At 57.0% G+C, this 20,630-nt stretch overlaps 1 protein-coding gene across 6 annotated transcripts in view; it reads left to right on the top strand.

Moving 5' to 3' along the window:
- Nucleotides 1–20,630, top strand: part of ZNF516 (zinc finger protein 516) — an 86,171-nt gene that overhangs the window by 55,683 nt on the left and 9,858 nt on the right. For all 6 annotated transcript variants that reach the window (XM_075533110.1, XM_075533111.1, XM_075533108.1 and 3 more), the window contains exon 3: nt 16,890–18,119. In XM_075533110.1, the coding sequence (XP_075389225.1) occupies nt 16,890–18,119 (1,230 nt within the window). The remainder of the gene's footprint in view (nt 1–16,889; nt 18,120–20,630) is intronic.

Genomic DNA, 20,630 nt, shown 5'->3' on the forward strand with positions numbered 1-20,630 from the left:
CAGGTAGTGTAGCTCGCAGGTTGAGGTGGAGAACTAAGGCAGCTGCACACTGGTCTGGTCATCAGAGAGCAGGACACAGAAAGGCGAGGCTTGCCAAGCCATTTATCTCTTTGCCCTTCAAGGAAAGTGCAACCTTATTAATCCCACATGTGTTTATTGGCCAGGTTGGCACAATGAACCTACCTATCACACCCGCATGCATGTGAGAGCTGGCCCTTGACCAAGGAAGACCGGAGAGGATGCATGCACTTGAACCACAGTGCTGGTGAGCAACACTGAAAGGACCATGCACTGCGGGAAGAGCAAACGGATCTGGCTTGGAAGAAGTCCAGCCAGAGTGCTCGCCTTGAAATGTTGACCAGCTTCCCGTCTCACTTCCATTTTTTGCCAGATTTCCTTAGATTTAAAGCAAATCTGTAAAATTAGGAATTAAAAAATCATTTTATTGTGGGCTCTTTTAGCTCTTAAAACATCCCATACATCAATTGTATCAAGCATATTTGTACATATGTTGCCATCATCATTTCCAGAACATTTTCTACTTGAGTCCTTGGTAAAAGCTCCTCTTTTTTCTCTTCCTTACCCCAACCTTCCACCCTCCTGTATCCTTGATCAATTATATATTGTCATTGCTATTTCTTATCTTTACACTGGCCATTGTCTCCTTTCAACCAAATTTCTGTGATTGGTCCCCTAATACTAGGAAGCTTTAAAGGCGTTCTCCTGATTGATGGGCAAGATAAGATTTATACAGATCATCTTGAGGTTAATCTAGAAAGGGGTCATTGGGGATGGATCGCCGGTGCTCCTTTGGGGGAAATATTGGGTCCTGGTGGTGCTGCCTGAGTGATGAGAGTTGGCCGGGCAGGACCCTGAGAGTGACCACAACTTGGGGGTCTTTTCACACTCCCTCACTGTGGGGAAGAAGGGTGTGAGGACGTGGGGCTTTGGGGGCAACTCTGAAGTAGTGATGTGTGATGCATGACAGTATAGGGCAAGGACAAAATCATAAGACCCTCCCCACAAAACCACAAATCAACCGACCAGACACACTGCCCTCTAGTCGATGCTGACTCGTAGCAACCCCCCCCCACCCATACGCCCCCTGTGGGTCTTCAAGACTGTCACCCTTTATGGGAGTAGAAAGCCCCATCTTCCTACAGTCCTTCCGTTGGTGAAAATGGCCATCAAGCAGCAGGTGGTATAAGATATGAAATAATGACAACAATATATAATTGATCAAGGATTCACGAGGCGGGGAGGGGGGAAGAGCGATACTAAGGGCTTAAGTAGAAAGGAAATGTTCTGGAAGCGATGAAGGCAACATAGATGCAAATACGTTGGATGCAGTGGATACATGGAATGTTGTAAGAGCTGTAAGAGCCCCCAATAAAAGGATTTAAATAAACAAACAGATCTTAAGTTACTAGAATAAGAAAACAAAGAGGCCAGCTTGGGCTTTGATCACCTGAAACCGAAACCAAGCTCGCAGTAGCTGCTCAGTGCAGAATCACGAAGGTGCTTTACAGAACCGCCCACGGAGGTACGGCATGGGAGGCTGCTCTTCCTCCACCAGGCCCGTGTGCCGGTGATCGAGCCGTGTCCATCGCTCTTGCCCTACCTTCCCCGGAGAAGCCCCTGCCCCTCGGAGGCCACAGCAGGGCAATGTTTGGCATCCTCCAGGACTCTGCTCAGGTTCCTGTAACTATGCTTTGTGGTTTGGAATGCTCCCCCCGCCCTCGCCGATCCCCAATAAGAAGTCTACGGCTGATGGACCCTGGAGGTGCATGGCCGGGGCAGGGGCTCTGGTGACAGCCAGACAGGGTGACAGGGTGTCCTGGGGGACAGCCCTCATGGGAAGTGGATTCTCAAGATGCCTTTCCTAGTCCCTGTCTCCAGGTGGTTCTCCATGTCCCTCACACTGCTTCCCAGTAAGCTCCGTGATCATCCTTTGTCCCTGGGGAAGATCTCCCAGGATGACCTTGTGGAGTCGGCACAACCTGCGAACCCTCCCCTCTGCCATGAAGGTCACTGGCCCAGCCGAGCCTGGAGCCACTGACTCGATCGGTCCTTTGTTGTGCTTGTTGATGTGTGAGCGCCACGGGGCAGCTTCGTGGCCGGGGGTGGGGGTCTAGTACAGAGCCCAATCGGTGGTGCTGTTGGTTCACCCTTGGACTGGGGACTCCTGGGTCAGCCGTTCACATCCACCAGCCGCCCTATGTGCACAAGCAGAGGCCGCCTGCCCCGTGAGGATTGATGGGTTCGGAAAGCCTCCACAGGGTTCCTACGAGCCAGGATGGGCTGGATGGGTGCGGAGAGATCGGGAACGCTGTGGAATGTCGTGAGACTCAGAGAGCACCTGCTGCTGGGACACAGGCCTGGGCTTGCTCCAGGGGGGCTGCACGGCCTTCCGGTGGTGAAAGTCGCAGTGAGGCGGATGCCGGCATGGGCTTTGAGCACCAAGATCTCAAACCAGACTCCCTGACGTCCAGGTGATGAGATGCGAACTCAGCGACCCTGTTGGGCAGGGCCAAGCTGGCCTGTGCGTGGGTTTGCAAGTCTGTAACTGAAGCATAGAAGAACACTTCCTCTTTCTCCCATGGGCAGCTGGTGGGTCCAAACTGCCGGCCTTGTGGTCCACAGCCCAGCAGGCACTCACTGAGCCACAGGTCCTGCTGTATAAAGGAGGTTGGGGCTTTGGGACATGCTTCATTTTCTTATACCCTCAGTATTCCTGCTTCTTGCACATGCTCTCAGTCCTGCTTGTGAGAGAAGAAAGAGGCGTTTTGTTGCTTTGATTGTGCTGGTTTGCTCTGAGTCACAGTTGGAGCAGGCAGGCTTCAGAAAGTCCCAGGGAAAATCCCATGATCCTTCTCCCCAGTGTCCCACAAGCTGGAGTCCCTCCCATGCCTGTTCACGACCCCAGCCACTTGTGCTTCATCTGTGGTTTCCCTGTGAACACACTTGGCATGTGTTTTCTCACGTGCTTGGTTTCCCTCCTCTTGTTTGTTTGCGGGAGCTCTTTACATAGTGTGGGCACTGATCTTTTGTTGTGTGCCTTCCAGCAGGCGATCCTTAGGTTTTCTGTGAAGGAACATGTGGGCGGAGTTTAGTTTGTCAATCAGGTCACAGCTCGATTGGAGAGCAACTGAGATAAGTGGCCTTCCAAGGAGGCTGGCCGCACCCTCTCTTTGTCCCTGGAGGCGGGCCACACCCCCCTTCTCTCTCCCTTCACCTTCCTGTTGAAGAGCCACCCTGGAAGCTGCCAGAGCCCTGTAGTGCCACCACCACCACCACTGGATCCACAAGACGCTGCACCCCGCGGCCTCCCATCTTCCTGCCCCCTGCACCATTGATGTGGCTGCGTGAGTCTGGGTTGTTTGCCTGGTAGACAATTACTTCTTAACATAAAGCTCTCTCTTACACAGATGTATGAGTGTCACGACTCGTTTCTCTAGTCAACCCGGCCTGACACAAAGGACAGGCACTTTCTCTGCTGTCCACTCGGCTTCCTGGTGCCCGCAGGAAGTCCCTTTCTGTGGAAGTTGTAAACAGGCAGACTTGCTGACCTTGACCACGGAAGTTTCTGGGTGTTCCTGGTTTTCATTGACCGAGTTGAGTTTGACGGCTGTGTGTCCTGGTGCACGTTGCCTTAACCTTCCTGGCCTTTATGTGCGCGAGGCTTGCAGAGCTTCCCCACGTTCAGCCCCAGGCCCTGTGGCCTATGTTATGAGCTAGTCTTCTGTCTGTTACCTGTGACTGTCGGCCTCGCTGTGTGCCCCAGGGCCACACACCAGACTCTCTCCTCATGCTTCTTCTAACTGACCCTCTGTTCCCAGGGAGATGATACGGGGGTGTCCACACCTGTGTCCAGACCTGCGCTCCGCATCAGGCTGCTAACTGCAAGGTCAACAGTTCGAAACCACCACCACCCTGCGGGAGAAAGGTGGGCTATCTGCTCCCATCAAGTGCGACAGTCTTGGAAACCCACAGGGCTGTCAAGTCCGCTCCCATGCTGGGACCCTGTCTGGCGTTTCCAAGATTTGTCTCTTTCCAGGAGCGGATGGCCTCGTCTTTCTCCCTTGGAGCGCCTGGTGGGTTTGAACTGCCGGCCTAACCCACAATGCCACCAGGGCTCCCTGCTCAGCTCAATTCCCCTAGAATCATGGTTGCGTGTGGTTGACTGTCTGGGTCGGTGATTTAGGTGCTGTGGTGTGTGTGAGCGTGTGTGTCAGAGGTGTGTGTGAGGAGCATGCAGGGCAGGGAAGAGATGGAGATGACCAGTGTTGGGTGTGTCCCCCAGACACATTTTAAACAGAGTCCAGAGCAGCTCTGTGCATGGAGCCCCTGGGAGGTGGGAGGTTTGGGGGAGCCCAGGCCCTGCCGGAAGGGGCTTCTGGGGACCACAGCTGCTTAGTCCCTGGGAGACCTGGACTCTGTCCCCTCTCATGCGCCCTTGGGCTTTGGGTCTTCTGCAGGGAGTACTGACCCCTCTGGGCAGCATTGCGTCCCCTCACACCCAGGTTTGCACGTTGGAATCAGCGGCAGCAGATGCTGTCTGCGCGGGCCCTTCCCGGGAATTGATTCGTTCATGGTTCCTGTGGTTTAGACCAAGACTGCGCAGGGTGTCCGGGCCTTGGTAGGAAGCAGGAGGACTCGGAGTGACGGCAGCTGGCACTCCAACGGACGAGCATGGCTGCATGGCAGGAGCGTGCCTGGTATGTGGGACCCACGTGCGCTGAAACGTCGCCTGAAAATCCGTGAGCTGCACGCCTTGCGTCCACCCTGGAGGGTGTTTGAGTGGACGTCTCCTCCTGGTTGGGGTCGTTCGTGGTTTGTTTTGGGAAATGGCGGGTCTTGCTTCTCGGCTGGCTAGTTGACTGGTTATCTGGGTAAAGGTGCCTGGTCTCGCCATCGTTAAGCACCGGGCTGCTAACCCAAACGTTGGCTGTACAGACCACCCAGAGGAGGTTCCAAAGCAGAAAGGCCTGGCCGTCCTGGACAGGTGGCGTCTGGGCCCTGTGGGCAGCTTACCTTGCCCCGTAGGTCACTGAGTCAAAAGCATCTAGAAGCCTGTGCAGGGCCACCGTCTTCCGGGCTTGTGTTGAACGCTTGTCTGCTCAGGAATGTGGGGAGCTGCCCAGGGTCTGCCGTCTGTATCTGCTCCCAGGGCAACAGGTGCCCCTGCCAGCTAGTGACGGGCTGAGGCTGGGGGAAATTGAAGGTCACCTGCCATCTGTTTGCTCGAGTAGAAACTGGCATGCCGCTGGCATCTGTCACTTGGTTCTGCGACGTTCCTGGCGGGGGCGGCCTGGCACACTTGGATGCAGCAGTGATGTGGTGGTCCTTTCTCTGCGTCCATGTGGGGGTCTTGAGGGTCTGAAGAATAGGCGGAAGCCCGTGGCCTCAAGGACGTGTGTCTGTGGCCAGAGCAGAAGGTTCCCCAGTGAGGCAGGGTTTCATCTGTCTCAGTGTACGGAGAAGGGTCCACCTGGAGGCACAGCGGTTACGTGTTGAGCTGACACCACCAGTCGCTTCTAGGGAGAAGGCTGAGGCTGCCGGCTGTCTACTCTGTAACGACCCCACACGGCAGCTCCACCACGTCCTATCGTGTCCTAGGTTTGGTGGCCACTCCATGGCAGCGGGCAGTTTTGTTTGGTGGCGCCATATGGGTTAAGCCTGTCCCCGGACAGATGCCGACAGAGACCCCCCGCTAGGAGCACTAGCTCAGAAGCCCCCTCACCTGGCTCCAGCAGCCCACGGCCGCACACAGAGGCTGAGATCAGGGCCTGGCTCCTTCCAGACACCTATCTCTCCTGGCTTTAGCCGGTCCTTGCTGCGTGGTGTCACCTGCCCCTATTTATTCTTGGCTCAAGAACCAAACAGGCAGAGGCGCGTCCACAGTGAGAATGGGTGGGAAATGCGTCTGGCAGTTCCTCTGTCCCGAGTGCGGGCCACGTGGAGAACAGCTTCTGTGTTCCTGTGGATTCCAGGAGCAAATGCAGAAGCTCCTTCCTCCCGTCCCTGCGTCACATTGTACTGAAGTGGAAGGTTGAGGGGATCCAGGCCCCCTGAGAAAAGACCCTTGCTGAGTCAGCTGCAGCTTCTCGCTCTCCCGGAGCCCCTCAGAGGTGGGCCTCATCTCCCCCCAGCGTCCGCCAGGTCCAGCCCAGCTCCACTGCTGAGACTGAGCCGGGGAGACACCTGGTGGGAGATGCTGGGGGGACCTGGTGTTGCTGCTCCCCACCGGGGCCCAAGGCCCAGCTGCCTGCCTCCTGCCTGTCTGCCTCCTGATTGGGGATACCAGGTGGCCAGTCCACTACACCTTCTGTGCCCTGCTCTGGGAGTGGGTGGTTTTGAAACTCGGCTTTCATTTCTGAGTGGGTGGTTCAAATCCAGAAGCCGCTCTAGGGAGAGAGATGGGGCCGTGCGTGAGCATGGACCCGGAGCCTCCGAAACCTCGTGGGCCAGCTCTCCCCAGGCTGCCACGTCAGACCAGGCCCCGCGGCGGCGGACTGGGTTGCGCTCTGGAAATCCCCAAGGGAGGGGCTTTAGCAAGGGGGCGGAGACACGGGGCTGGAGGACAGTGGGGTCCCTCCATGAGCTGGTTGAAGCCAACCCAGACTTGGACTTCACTGCAGGCATGGCCTGTGAGTGGGCTCACAGAGTTCACCGGAGAATTCCCTGTTCTTTGCGTCCCGCTCCTCCACCTGCTTTGTGACAGTTGGGGGCTCTGTGTGTTGGTGGCAGGGTTCAGGGAAGGGGCGGCGAGCGAGCCCAGAGTTCGTGTCTGACGCCTGGCCCCTCTGTCCCGTGTGTTTCTGTGGGCACACGTGCTAAGCACAGGCCCATGAATTTATGACGTGAGTACACACACGGCCCCCTGGGGAAGTGATGGCTTTGTAGCCCCTTTGCCTGGCCTGGCCAGATTGCGACTTCTCGACATCTCCGTTTTTCTCAGGCTCATGGGTGACTCTGGCCACTGACAGCTGTGGGGACGACTGACTCCCGGGTGGCGTTTGGAGAAGCGGGTTGGTGGCCAGTGTGCGTGCGTGTGTGTGTGTGTCTCCTCTTGTCCTTGTGGGTGTAGGTGGTGTGCGTGGTGAGGCTCATCCCCAGCACTGTGTCGACTGGCCACAGACTTCCCTCTCTGAGTGACCCCATCCCTGTCCCCTGCTGTTCGAGGCCCCGGGGCCACATTGTCACATGGGTTCCCTAGCAAACCCCTGGTTCAGTGTTGCCTTCCAAAGTGAACTCGGTCTGTCTTTAAGCCAGCAGCTCACACAGCACCTCCAGGTGGGGAGAACCCCAAGCCTTTCCTTCGAAGACAAGCTTGGCCACGGTGCCCACCGGGCTCTTGTGGCTTGCCTGCAGGCCGAGTGTCTGAGGGAAGGCAGGCAGCTGCACCTGGAGCGAGGCTGCTTCAGTGGGACGTCCCCACCTTGCTCCATGCTGGCTCTCCGGCGTGTGCACAGGTGGCTCTGTCCTCAGGGCACAGGGCCTGCTGGGGGCTGGTGTGCTGTCCACACGCTGGCGCCTCTGGGGAAGGGCGGCCGGAACTCAGCTCCATGAGACAGGCTCTGCTCTGTCACTGAAGAGCTTCCCCACAGCAACCCTGGGGGGCGGTTAGTGGTTACGGGTCGGGCTGCTAGCCACAAGGCCAGCAGTTCGAAACCACCAGCCACTCCGCAGGAGAAGAGGCTGGCTGTGCCAGTAAAGAGGTCAGTTGTGCTCTGTGAGTGGGGGTGGGCTCGATAGCGGGCAGTTAGTCTGAAGAGGACACCGAGCCTGTTGGAAGCTGCCTGGGAGCCCCCGGCTAAGCAGTCGGAGTGGGAGCTCTTCCAACCAGAAGGATTGCTGCCCATGTGGGCATTTCATGGCCGTGGCAGAAGCCTGATTAGCGTGGGGCTGTGTGGAGTGGAATTCCCGATGTACGGACCCATGTAGGCTGTGGGAGACCCCACACACGGGCCGGAGATCTTCCTTAAACCAAAACCACCCCCTCCCCAAAGAAGGTGTCTTCATAAGGGACAGCTGCTCTGAGCGTCCTGCGGTCTGGTCATTGTTTGTGTTAGATGCGGCCGACAGTGACCCGTGGACGCCTGGGAGGGGCAGCTCAGGGACAGTGTTGCCAGTTGCTCTTGCCGTCGTTAAGAGCGTCCAGTCAGTTCTGGCTCAGTACGGCCCCAGAGCAGCAGGACGGGGCACCACCTGGGCGTCCTCACAGGGTTCTGTTGGGGCCCGCCCCGTGGTGCAGCCGCTGTATCCAGCCACCGTGTGAAGGACCGTCCTCTTTCTCTGCCCTGTGCTTTGCCAAGCTTGATGTCCTCCTCCAGGGACATCTCTCTGGACGTGTCCACAGTGTGTGAGACCAGGTCTCTTCAAGGACTGGACTGTCTCTCTGGACTTGTCCACAGTGTGTGAGGCAGGTCTCTCCATGGACTGGACAGTCTCTGGACGTGTCCACAGTGTGTGAGGCAGGTCTCTCCATGGACTGGACAGTCTCCGGACGTGTTCACAGTGTGTGAGGCAGGTCTCTCCATCCTTGCCTCTAAGGGGCACCCTGGCTGTCCTTCTCCCAAGATGCCGCGTTTGGTTTCTTGGCGGCCCTTGCACTTCCCGTATTCTTTTCTGGCACTCAAATGCATCCACGGCCCCGCCCTCGGCCTCCTGTGTTCCCTGTTGGCACTCGCCGTCCAGGGCTGCACAGGTCCGTGCCGGTGGTGGGAGGATGGGAGAGAACAGCCATCATGGGGGCACCAGGAAGCATGGACAGTGTCACTGGCTTGTCCACGTTGAGACGGTGTCTCTTTCTTGGTGCGAAAACCAAACCAAATCCTGCCGCCATCCAGTGGATTCCCCACACAGGGCAGAGGGGAGACCTGTCCCTAAAGTCCCACAGAGCAGAGGGAGGTCTGTCCACAGGTCATCCAAGGCCGTCCATTCCCTTTAACGGAGTGCTGGTGGGACTGGTCTACCACCTTACCCATGTCTCCTTTCTTCTAAACCAAAGGATTAAATTTAAAAGTTACTGAAACGAACCAGCTGGAGTGAGCTCTGCTCTCGGCAAGGTTTGTGTGGTCACAGCATCCTACCAGCAGGAGGTCCTTCTTGTCCTTGTAGGGAGATCCCCCTGAAGCTGGCCGCCACGGGCAGGTGGGGTCCCTGGGCTCCAGGGCCCAAGGACACTGTCCTGGGCCCCCCCTCCTGCCTGTATTGGGGGAGCTCTTCCCTGTCCGCACCAAGCACAGATGCATACACAGGACACCTACAGGACCAGGTGTGTCAGAGACCATGTGCAATGACACCTGACCCCGCCTGTCATCGGTGTCCCCTCTCCGCCTACCATGCACACATCAACCAACATGACATAGCGGGCAGTGCTTCTAACGGGGATGAGCAGCGTGGGCACCCGTCTCAGCCGAGTCAGGCCTGTGCAGAGAGGCCTGAAGTCTGAATCTCAGAGATTTCTGTTACAGAAATGCCCGTCAGTGCGTTCGGTGGGATTTCTGCCTGGCTGGTGCTAAGTTTTTGTTTTTTCCTCTAAAGTCGACCATAACTCAAAAACTCGCTGCCATCTAGTCGGTGCTGACTCACAGAGGCCCCTGTGGGTTTCCCAGGCCGTACCTTTTTATGGGAGTGCAAAGCCCAGTCTTTCTTCCAAGCAGCCCCACCACGACGCTGCCAGGGCCCCTGTGCTTCCTGCTCCACCCCCATCCCCACCCCAGCCAGGCGCCCTGACCACCTGCCCCTGGGCTGGCGGTGCTGGCCACTCCCTGAGGCCTGTCTGCAGTGGCCGCTGGAAGGAGAGTGTATGTTTGCTTCTCAGCCGTGTTCTGGGGGGGGGCATTTCATGTTAGGTGGGCTCTGACCCACCCAAAGCCGGGCCAGCCTTCCCTGGGGCTGGTGGCGGGGGTCCACACTTCCCCCTCCCCCTCCCCTGCACGCACACCCATGTGACTGGGTGCGTCTCCCTTTTCCCAGCATGCTCCTTGGCCCATGTGGCCATGGGAGGGCAGGTCCAGACTAAGGGCTGTCGTGCAGTGACCTTGTCCGACCAGCAGATGGCACTGCGTACCCTCTCCCAAGGACACAGAGCTCCTGCTGGGATGGTGTGTGCTGATAGCTGACTGTCTGGGCCCTCAGCTTGGTGGACTCCTGTTGGCTCATGACAAGACCTCCATACATCTCCTCCATGTGCACGCACACACAGGTGCTCACACACACAGGCCTTACAGACAGAGCTTTACACGGGAAGGCTGGCTTCGGCTTGGGGCATAGGCCCTAGGAGGGCTATGGCCCATTTGCTGGACCACAGGCTTTGGGGGTGATGGGGGCAGAGTAAGGATTTCCTGACTGGGCCCAGACAGCTCCGGGCTGGGCTGAGCTCTGCAGGGTGGGTGGGGAGCACCACTCAACTTTGGGGCTTTGTAAACCTTTCATACCCTAGTGGCAGGGCTACCCCTAGGCCAGCAAGCTGCTGGCAGGGTGTGATCCTCCCTGTCACAGGGTGGGGAGTCTGGTGTGAGGTCCCCAACATCTCAGGTGTGCTGGGGATGGGGGCCACCCATGGGAGGAGCATGCACACTGCCTTCTCTAACACAGGCGGAAGTGACTAGCATTCACTGAGATGCACAGCTCCGGGAGCTCCCAGGGGATACCAGCAGTGTGGCCCAAGGGAGAGCTGCCGACTGAATGAACCAATGGCGAGCATGTCCTCTCCCCGCTGGTGCCTGTCGGGGGACACCCACTGGAATGTCTTAAACTGAGTGAAGCCTGCCTCCCTGTGAGTCAGCATTGACTAGGTGGCAGGGAGTTTGGTTTGGTTTTTCTTTCCTGGGGAGAACAGTAGATCCAGTCAACCAGAGCCCGGTGATGCCACGATCAAGCACTTGGCTACCAACCCAAGTCTGTGGTCTGAGCCACCAGCCAGTCCAGGGAGAAGGCAGAGCGGCTCATTCGGCCCCGTGGATGCTGGCAGGTGACTTTGCCCAGGTATCTGGGGTGAGTGTGCCAGCCCCACAGGCTGTGGCTGGTTCGTTTGTGTACTTATGCAGGTGCTCAGCTCCCAGCCACGTGCTGGACAGCCTCCGCTGGACCTGGAGGGCACTGTTGGTGGACTCTGGAGGCAGTCTGCTGGGCACTCTGCCCGAGTCCAGATGGGATGCTCCACTGTCACCTGCCCACCACAGAGCACTGCTGGGATTTGCTGGTGACGCCCCCACCACTACCGCAGCACAGTCACTTCAGTGCCACACATCCTGTGTGTGTGTGTCTCTGTCTGGGAACATGCCTTTCTACCTTGACCTGAGAGCCATGGGGAAGGCACTTTAAGACAATTTAAATCATTTTATGGGGGCTCTTACCAGAATTCCATCCATCCATCCATTGCGTCAAGCACATTTGTACATACGTTGCCATCACCATTTCCACAACATTTTCTTGCTACTTGAGCCCTTGGTATCAGCCTCCTCATTTTTTCCCTCCCTCCCTCCCACCCTCTTGAACCCTTGCTAATTTATAAATTCAAGGACCCAGCATTCACACACACTGGGCGTGCATTTGTAGGGACCGTAGTTGTTAGCGACACCACTAAGCATAGTCGTGACCCCCTCCCAAAGGCCACCCAAGGTGCAGCGCCCACCGACAGCCCGCAGGCCTTCCTTGCAAAGTTCCTGTGGGGAAAGCCCCGTGCCCCGTGGTCAGCCCATGAAGCACTTCCACCAGAATAGCACTGCTCTCACTGACGATCAGCCACGCGGGTGTTTCAGAGAAACGGTGTGCTTATGTAGACAGGCCTGAAGCTGGGCTCTGGGGACACCCACTGAAATGGGGGACCCGCTGTTGAAAGGTAGTTGGTACTGTGACACCCTGGGTCCACCCAGGACGCCCAGGGAGGGCAGAAGTGGGGTTTACATTGTGAGCAGGTGCCATCTAGTGGTCATCTTGGTGCATTGCATCTCGAGTCCGAGGCCACGTGTCGTTTAGCCTGCAATCCAAGCTCCGCTCTGAAGCCATCACTGGAAATGACAGATGTGTTCTCTCCTCTGGGTGTACTAAGGTCGCCAGCCCCATCACTCAAGGCATCGACTCCTTGGGTCTTCCTTACTCAGTGTCCAACTTTCACATGCAGTGTCCAACTCTCAGCATGGCTGAGAGTCACACCCTTGCCTTTCTGCCCTGTAAAGAGGTCTTGCGCAGTAGACGTACCTAGCGCATCGTGCCATTTGATCTCCTGACCGCTGCTTCCGTAAGCCTCGACTGTGGATCCAAGCAGGACACAGTCCTGGACGACTTGAGGTTGTCACGATGCAGTCTGTGGGTCTAGTGGTGAGGAATTGACTTTCTTTACCCTGAATTGTCATCCAGACTGAGGCTGCAGCAGGTGCTTCAGGGCCGCCTCACGTCCAGCGAGCCAGCTCGTCATCTACGTATCCCAGGTTGTTAAGGAGCCGCCTCGTTCTTCTGCACACAGTCCAGCACACAGATGGAAGGAGTAGGGTGAGAGGCTATGACCTGATGCCTACCTGTCTCAGAAGAAGCACAAATCTGTGTTGGAGAAATAGAGTCAGAATGCTCCTGAGAAGCAGGCATGGGGAGATTTTAATATTATAAGATCATTTTATTGGGGCCTCTGATAGCTCTTAAAGCAATCCATACGTCAATTGTATCAAGCTTATTTGTACATATGTTGCCATCATTATTTTCTAGACATTTACTTTCTATTGAGCCCTTGGTATCAGCTCCTCATTTCCTCCCTCTCTTCCTCCCCCACCCGCACACCCCCTTGATAACTTATAAATTATTATTATTTTCATATCTAACAGTGACTGCCGTCTCCTTCCCCCACGGTTTCTGCTGTTCGTCCCCCTAGAGGGGATGGTGTGTGGTTATGTGTCGATCATCGTGATCAGCTCCTCCTTTTTTGTCTCGCTCACTGTGGGGCATTTATCAGGAGGGGCCAGTCCCTGGAGAAGGACAGGATGTTTGGTAAATTGGACGGGGCAGTGCTCTTTTAAAAACACACCGCTACCATTTCCATGTAAACACTTTGAATTTGCACTTCACGTTCCTTTTTTGATAATTAGCAACAGAAAAACTTGGCCACAAGCACGACTTAAAATACAATAAGCAAAAAAAAAACAAACCGATTTTCATGGGGAAAGTGTTTTGGGATGCACGTCCTCTGAATTCCCACCCTGTTTTTCTTGTGAAGCACAAGGTGTGAGAGACAAACCGGGGGGTGCTACTTGGCTCTGCCCGTCCTCCGGAATGTTTGCTGAGAGCTCTTAGTTCACCGGGGGAAGGAGGAACCCCCTGAAGAAATGTGGGTAAAGGGAGACAACAGACTGTAAGATACGAGGTATTGATAATATATAATTGATCAAGGACTCACAAGGAGGGTGGAAAGAGGAGCTGATACCAAGGGCTCAAGTAGAAACTGTTTAGGAAACGATGATGGCAACATATGTACAAATGTGCTTCTATGTTTGCTGTGTGAAATGTAAAGGCTGCAAGAGACCCCAATAAAATGATTAAAAGTTGGCTGCTGTTGGGTCAGTTTGGACTCCCAGGAAGCCCTGTGCAGCCGAAGGAAACCCTGCCCAGGTCCGTGCCCTCTCCAGCCTCACAACTGTTGTGCTTGGGCCATTGTCGTAGCCCCGGTGTTGGTCCCTCGTGTCCAGGGTTCAAAGGGTGTTTCTATCTCGCTGCCCCTCCACTTTACCAAGCATGACATTCTTCTCTAGGGACTGGTCTCTCCGGACCCAAACCAAAACCAAACTCACTGCCCTGCAGTCCGTGCTGAGTCACTCACGCGACCCCCCTGTGGGTGTCTGAGACTCACTAGCTATGGGAGTAGAAAGCCTAGTTTTTCTCCCACGGAGCTGCTGGTGGTATCGAACTGCCGACCTTGCGGGTCGCAGCCCGAAGTGTAAGCAGGCTCCTTTGGTCTCTCCTGTCGACATGTCCGAAGTACATGAAGCAGTCTCACCACCCTTGCCTGTAAGGAGCATGCTGGCCTTACTTCCTCCAAGGCAGATTTGCTTGTCCCTTTGGCAGCCACGGCACTTGCGGTGTGCTTCCGCAGCACCGACACTTAAAATGCTCAGCATCCTGTCTTTCCTTACTTGCTGTCCAAACTTTGACATGCCCGAGGCGACTGAGAATGCTGCGGCTTGGGGTCTGTCTTCAAAGTGGCGTTCTTGCTCAGAGGCCTGGGGCAGCAGACCCACCCACCCAGGACAGTGGGTCCTGCCATCCCCGGCTGCTCTTCCCTGCACCCTGCCTGTGGGTCTGAGCCAGGCAGACTCCTTGACGGGTCAGTCTCTCCTGTGCTTCTCATGAATACTATTATTTATCAGCACTTTGGGAGCCCTAATGGCACCCGTGGGTGCTCAGCTGATAAACGAGGGGTGGTAGCGGGAACCCCCACCCCCCACCCCCCTGGCAGCCCTGGGGAGGAAGGCCTGGCCCTGGCCTCTGCAAACACTGCAACCTGATCTCAAGCAGGCGGTCAGTCCTCTGCCTTCGCTTGCAGGTCCCCAGCGCTTAACATTGCCTGGACGGTGTGAGGCAGAGCAGCGGGAGCGGTCTCACCTTACAAAACCTGACCCCTCAGGTGCCTTCTCACCGTGCCCTCCCCTGTTCTCAGCGGGACCCCGTGCCCTTTCTGCCAGGCTCCTCGTTGCTGTCGGGCCCTGGAGTCCGTTCAGACTCCTCTCCCCAGGCACGGACTGCAGGAGAAACTGCACCCTCCTCAGTGTTGTCGCTATGCCGAGCCCATCGATGCGACCTCCGTGTCAGTCCACTTGTTGGGGGGGGGGGCTTCCTTTCCCCACTGGGTCCTGAGAGGTGTTGTTAGGGGGCAACCCCTCTTTTTGGAATCAGTTTAGGACACCTGGCTTTGTCTGTGGAAATGCCAATTTGTCAGTGGTGGTGCCAAGGGGGGAGGCGTGCCAAGTTGTGCCGAGATGTTTGGTTTCCTTCTTGGCATGGCTTTGCCTCTTCCCAAGGGGCCACCGACGGAGGGGTGAAGCGGGCGTGGACATGTCAGTCGCAGTGAGGTCCGGGCCCTGCGCAAGTCGCTGGTGTGAAAAGCAATGACTCGCTCTCCGGGGGCGGGGGTGGATGCGGGCGGTTGGGTGAAGTTGGTGAGCTCTGGGATTCTGGGAGCCGACTCTGTGGTGAGGGATTGCACCCCCATGATGTGCGGTCTAAGGGGGTCGGTCCTCTGTGGAACTCGCAGCTGATGTGTTTGTCAGAAACCTCGTACCTCTCCAGATGTCAACCTCTGGCCCCTGAAGTGTGTACTCATTTACATATGATCCCATCAGCACAAGTGACTTGCAGGCTCGCAAGTTGTGCATGGTCACGGATTCATGACCACTGAAGAAGGGAGCGAATGTACTTGGGCTTATGGCAGGGCCGGGGGACCGAGGGTTGGCTGGCCCCTAGGCTGAGAAGCAGACAGTGGACTGCAGAGGAACGTAGGGCAGGGCTCCTGGCCGGCCCCAGTCTGTCCTTGTCACTTGACCTCACTTCTAGGCTGGTTGGGTTTTGTGGTTTCATAAGGAGCCTTGGTGGCACTGAGGGTTAAGCACTGCCCTGGGGATCGAGGAGTCTGTGGCTGGAACCCAGCAGCCGCTCTGAAAGGGAGTGGTGAGGCAGCCTTAGAGAGGCACCGGGCGGTTCTGTTCTGCCTTTCACCTACTTTTCTGTTGTCTGTCCTCCAGGGAGGGGGTTATATGTAGATCATGGTGATCAGTTTCCTCTTTCTCCCCCCACCTAACCCCTTCCCCTCCTGGTATCGATACTTTCAGTATAGGCCCTGAGGGGCTTACCTGTCCTGGATTCCCTATGCTTCCAGCTCTTATCTGTACCAGTGTACATCCTTTGGTCTAGTCAGATTTATAAGGTAGAATTGGGGCTCATGATAGTAGGGGTGGTGAGGAAGCATCAAAGAACTAGAGGAAAGTTGGATGTTTCATCGGTGCTATACTGCCCCCTGACTGGCTCGTCTCCTCCTTGTGACCTTTCTGTAAGGGGATGTCCAGCTGCCTATAGATGGGCTTTGGGTCCCCACTCAGAACTCCCTCTCATTCACAATGATATGATTTTTTGTTCTGTGATGCCTGATACCTGATCCTATTGATACCTCGTGATCACAGAGGTTGGTGTGCTTCTTCAATGTGGGCTTTGTTGCTTCTGAGCTAGATGGCTGTTTGTTTATCTTTAAGACCCCAGATGTTTTATACGTTTTGTCTGTCATTTTGATCAGTGGGGAAAGGAGTCTGCCTGCCTTTTCCTCCGATCCTCATATGGCTGTACAGGGCATGCTGTCCATGGAGGTGAGGTCGCAGTAGATACAGCCTCAAGGATGGGGCTCTTGTTCCAAAGAAGAAGTGCATACTTTTCTGTACTTTTGGCACAGTGGGGTTAACCCTAGGCTGCTAAGGACAGGGTGGCCTGTTCAAACCCCCCAATCGCTCTCTTCTGCTCGGTGGGGGGAGGGGTGGTGGCTGTCCGCCCTTGTAAAGATCTGCAGCTCCAGAAATCCACCGGGGTGGGTTCTGCCCTTTCCTGCAGGGTCACTGTGAGTCGTGCCTGACTCTGTGGTCGTGGGGTTGGCCCTCCACCACCGAAGCCCCAGGGGGATTCGGACAGTTAACCTGCCCAGCTGATGACCAGAAAGGTGGGCCAGTGGAAGCCACCCCGAGGCACCTCGGAAGAAAGGCCTGGTGCTCTGTGTCCGAAAGCGCAGCCCCTGCCTTCTGCTGGTGGAGGGCAGCCCTGCTCACGTGCGTGGAAGCGCCCGCCCTGGCACTGCTGGGGCGCAGGACTTCGGTTCCGCGGAGGGGTAACCTCAAGTCTCGCTTCACGTTTTCCAGGGGCAGCATCCTACGGCTCCCCCGAAGAAGCAGAGCCAGCGCTGCTGGCCCGCGGAGCCCCGAGCCTCGCCCTGGGGGAAGCTGAGACATCGGGGGTCCCAGCTCTGGTCCACCTCCTGGAAAAGAGTCGCCGCGACGCTCCCAGAAGGCTGGAACCACGGGTCAGGGTGCTGCTGGACCCGAAGACAGCAGCCCCACGCCCTGAGCCCGAGGGTGACACCTCCGGGCACCCGGCTGGCGCTGACCACCCGAAGGAGAAGCCACCCTCGGACATGCCAGGCAGGGAGCCCCCGGGGGCCGGGCCGCTGGATCTGAGCGCCCTGTCATCGAGGGGCGCAAGCAGCGGGGAGGCGGCGCCCCTGCCCGTGCACCCCTGCCCCTACTGCAACCACCGGACCCTGTACCCCGAGGCTCTGTGGGTGCACAAGCGTATCTGGCACCGGGTCGGCGGCAGCGCGTCCGTGCCCCTCTGGGTGCAGCCCAACGGCGCCAGGAGCGTCAAGAACCACCTGGTCTACCTGGCGCGCAGCGGCCGCACGGGGCCCCCACCCGCGCTGGGTGGCAAGGAGTGCCAGCCTCTGCCCGTGGCTCGCTTCGCCCGCACTCAGGGGCCTGGCGCAGGGCCCGCCCCCAGAGGTGGCTCCTCCCCGATGGTGGGCGTGACCACCAAGGCCACAGGGCCGCCCCGCGCCAAGGAGGCTGCGTCCTCGGAGCCAGGGGCCCAGGGCCAGGATGGTCACCGGCAGGCCCTGCCGGGCCTCACCCCCGCCGCCTCCCAGGCGCAGCCCAAGCCTGAGCAGGGCGCCCAGCTCACCCCCACGCCCTCTGTCATCGCCCGCGCTGGGCCTCTGGCCCCCAGCAAGCCGGCCGAGAAGCAGAGGGCGCCCAGCCCGACCCCCACTCCCAAGCACAGTGCCCTGGACTCCGCAAAAGCCAAACTCAGCTCCCCGCCACCATGCCAGCCTCCTGGGAAAGGCGACGGGGCGCAGCCTCTACCTCCCCGAGAGACCGTCTCCAAGGCCACGCCTGAGCCCAGGACTCTGGGCGGCGTCTCAGGGGCCAGGGCCAGCCCAGCGCTGCAGGCCCCACCCACGGCCAAGCAGGAGCCAGCCGCCGAGGACCCGGAGAAGCACGTGGACATCGTCAGCATCTTCAAAACGTTCATTCCAAAGGACCTGGCCACCCTGTACCAGGGCTGGGGCTCCAGCGGCCCTGCCCTGGAGCACCGAGGTAAGCCTGAGCTCACCTGGCCGTCCCTGGGAGGTGGGTACCCCCCTTCTCCAGCCCCACTCAAACCCAGGTAACACGCTTGGGTCAAGTCGGGGTGGCTATCCCTTCACATTGGGACCCACCTGCCTCCCAGCTGGGTCTGACCACCCTGAACTTAGACCCTCTCCCCTCCTACTATGCGCCTTCAAAGCACTCAGCGGGATCAGGGGGATGTTCCCCCCAAAGGACCTGCCGTTGCCTTTGAAGAGGGGTAGATTCTATTCCATGAGAAGTTGAGGGGGGTCTCTCTAGTCTCCCCGGGTCCACTAACTCTCATCTCCAAGGGAAACTTGGAGTTAACTTCCTCTCTCTACTGGACCCTGTCCCAGCAGGTCTCTGTTTAGACCCTCCAGTGCTGTGCCTGGGTGGTAGAAAGAGGAGGCTGTCTGGGCCCATAAAGGTTTACAGCCTTAACCTTGACCATATAAGGCCTGTGAATCTGGACCAACTCGACGGCAGGGAGCTTTTTGGTTGTTGGGTTCTTAAGGAGCCCTGGTTGGTGGCACTGTGGGTCAGGCACTGATAATCACAACATCGGCGGTTCAAACCCACTGGCGGCTTCTCTGGAGAAAGAGGCTGTGTGCTCCTGTGAAAACGTAGTCTTGCAGAGAACCCAGTGATACAGGGTTGATTCCACAGTAGAGGGTTTCCTGGCTCTTTGATACACGTTGGGCTGCTAACTGCAAGGTCAGCTGTTTGAATCTACCATCTACTCTGCCTGCAGGAGTGAGACCGGGGCCTTCTGTTCTGTGAAGAGTTCTTTCTCAGAAACGCACAGGGACAGTTCTACCCTGCCCTGTAGGGTCTCTGAGTCGGCATCGCCTTGATGGCAGAGAGTTTATTTTTTGGCTTTTAATTAAAGCACTTGATCGTGGTGGCTGGGCACCATCCAGTTCCTCTGGTCTCGGGGACCCACAAGGGCAAACTGACTGCCTCGATTCCCAGTTCTCCTCCTTCCTCTTATCTTGCGTCTGGCCCAGTTGCCTTCCGGCTCTCCTGCTGCGCAAGGTTCCAGGGCTTGTTTCCTACTGTGGCAACCTGGTGTGCTTCCCCCTGCCCATTGACAGTCCAGGCCGACTTCAGGGCACTCCGCCATCTGTTTTAAAGCATCGTAGCTGGTCTGCTTCTCTCAGAAGACGGTCGTTGGAAGGGGCCATGTTGGCAGTTATTCAAAAATACTTGTAAGGGCCAGGGGGCATAGCCGCTCAAGAGTGGGGGCCCTTCCGGAGTCATTCTGGGAGGACTTTGTGCTGATAGCCAGGAAAAGGTACCCCTTAGGCTGGCCTTGCCCCTCCTTGCACACACCCTAGTCTGCCCGAGGCCCCTCCCCCCTCCACACAGGTCTGGTGACGCTTGCTTCAGAAGCGGAGGTGGTGGCGTCCCGAGTGCTCCCTCCTTCTGCACTGACGGTCTGACCCCACTGACCACCTGCTGAGCAGGCAATCCCAGAGTTTTAGGAACAAGTGAGGGGAGCCCCTGTGGGTGCTCTTGCCGGGCCCCTGGGTGGCCCCGGCCTTCTCTGAGCAGGGCGTGCGTCTGCCCCTGTGCTGTCATTTAAGGGGACACCTGTGATCCCAGGATCAGTGTTCAAACCCCCCAGCTGCTCCGTGACTGTCTGCTCCCATGAAGACTCAGCCTGGGAACCCCCAGGAGGCAGTTTACACTGTCTTGCGGGGGTCCCTGTGAGTCGGAATGGGCTCCTGTGACCAAGAACCCCAAACTCCAGGCCACTAGGAGCCCCGGAGGGCAGAGGGTTGGGGGTAGTTTTTGGGTCCTCATGTGGCCTTCCCTGTGGCTGCACTTCTTCCGTCTGGACAGGTAGAAATCTGCAGGACGGCATCTTCTGCTAGAACAGCAGCTCAAAACTTGCGGGGCGCAACCCCTTTGGGGGTCAAACGACCCATTTATAAGGGTTGCCTAAGGCCCTAAGACCATCGGAAAACACGTATTTCCTATAGTCTTAGGAACCAGGACACCGCTCCTCTATCCGTCTCCAGGTGGGTCTGCCCACATGTAGACCCGCCCACATGCGAGTACCCTGCATAAAGACCGTTATCCATGCTACACCATGCTTTAAGACAAAATTTCATTTATTTGTCATTAGAAATAAATATCTCACAACATATAGTTACAGATTATTTTATGATTAATAACTATGATCTAATTATGTTCAATTTGTAACTATGAAAATGCACCCTGCATATCAGATATTCACATGACGATTCATAACAGTGGCAGAATTAGAAATGAAAATAATTTTATGGTTGGGGTCACCACAACATGAGGAACTGTATTACAGGGTCGAGGCATTAGGAAGGTTAAGAACCACTGGGCTAGAAGAACCAGGAGGCACTGTGTAAACGTGAGCAGTCGGGCCTGTAGCGCCTCTGGTTCTGGGTATGTGGGGAGAAGGGACCTGGGCCTTCAGCGATGCTCCTGCGACACAGACTTGTGGTCTACTCCAGACTTGGG

Source organism: Tenrec ecaudatus, chromosome 15 (assembly GCF_050624435.1).
Source record: "Tenrec ecaudatus isolate mTenEca1 chromosome 15, mTenEca1.hap1, whole genome shotgun sequence".
In the NCBI taxonomy this organism is placed as follows: Eukaryota; Metazoa; Chordata; class Mammalia; order Afrosoricida; family Tenrecidae; genus Tenrec; species Tenrec ecaudatus.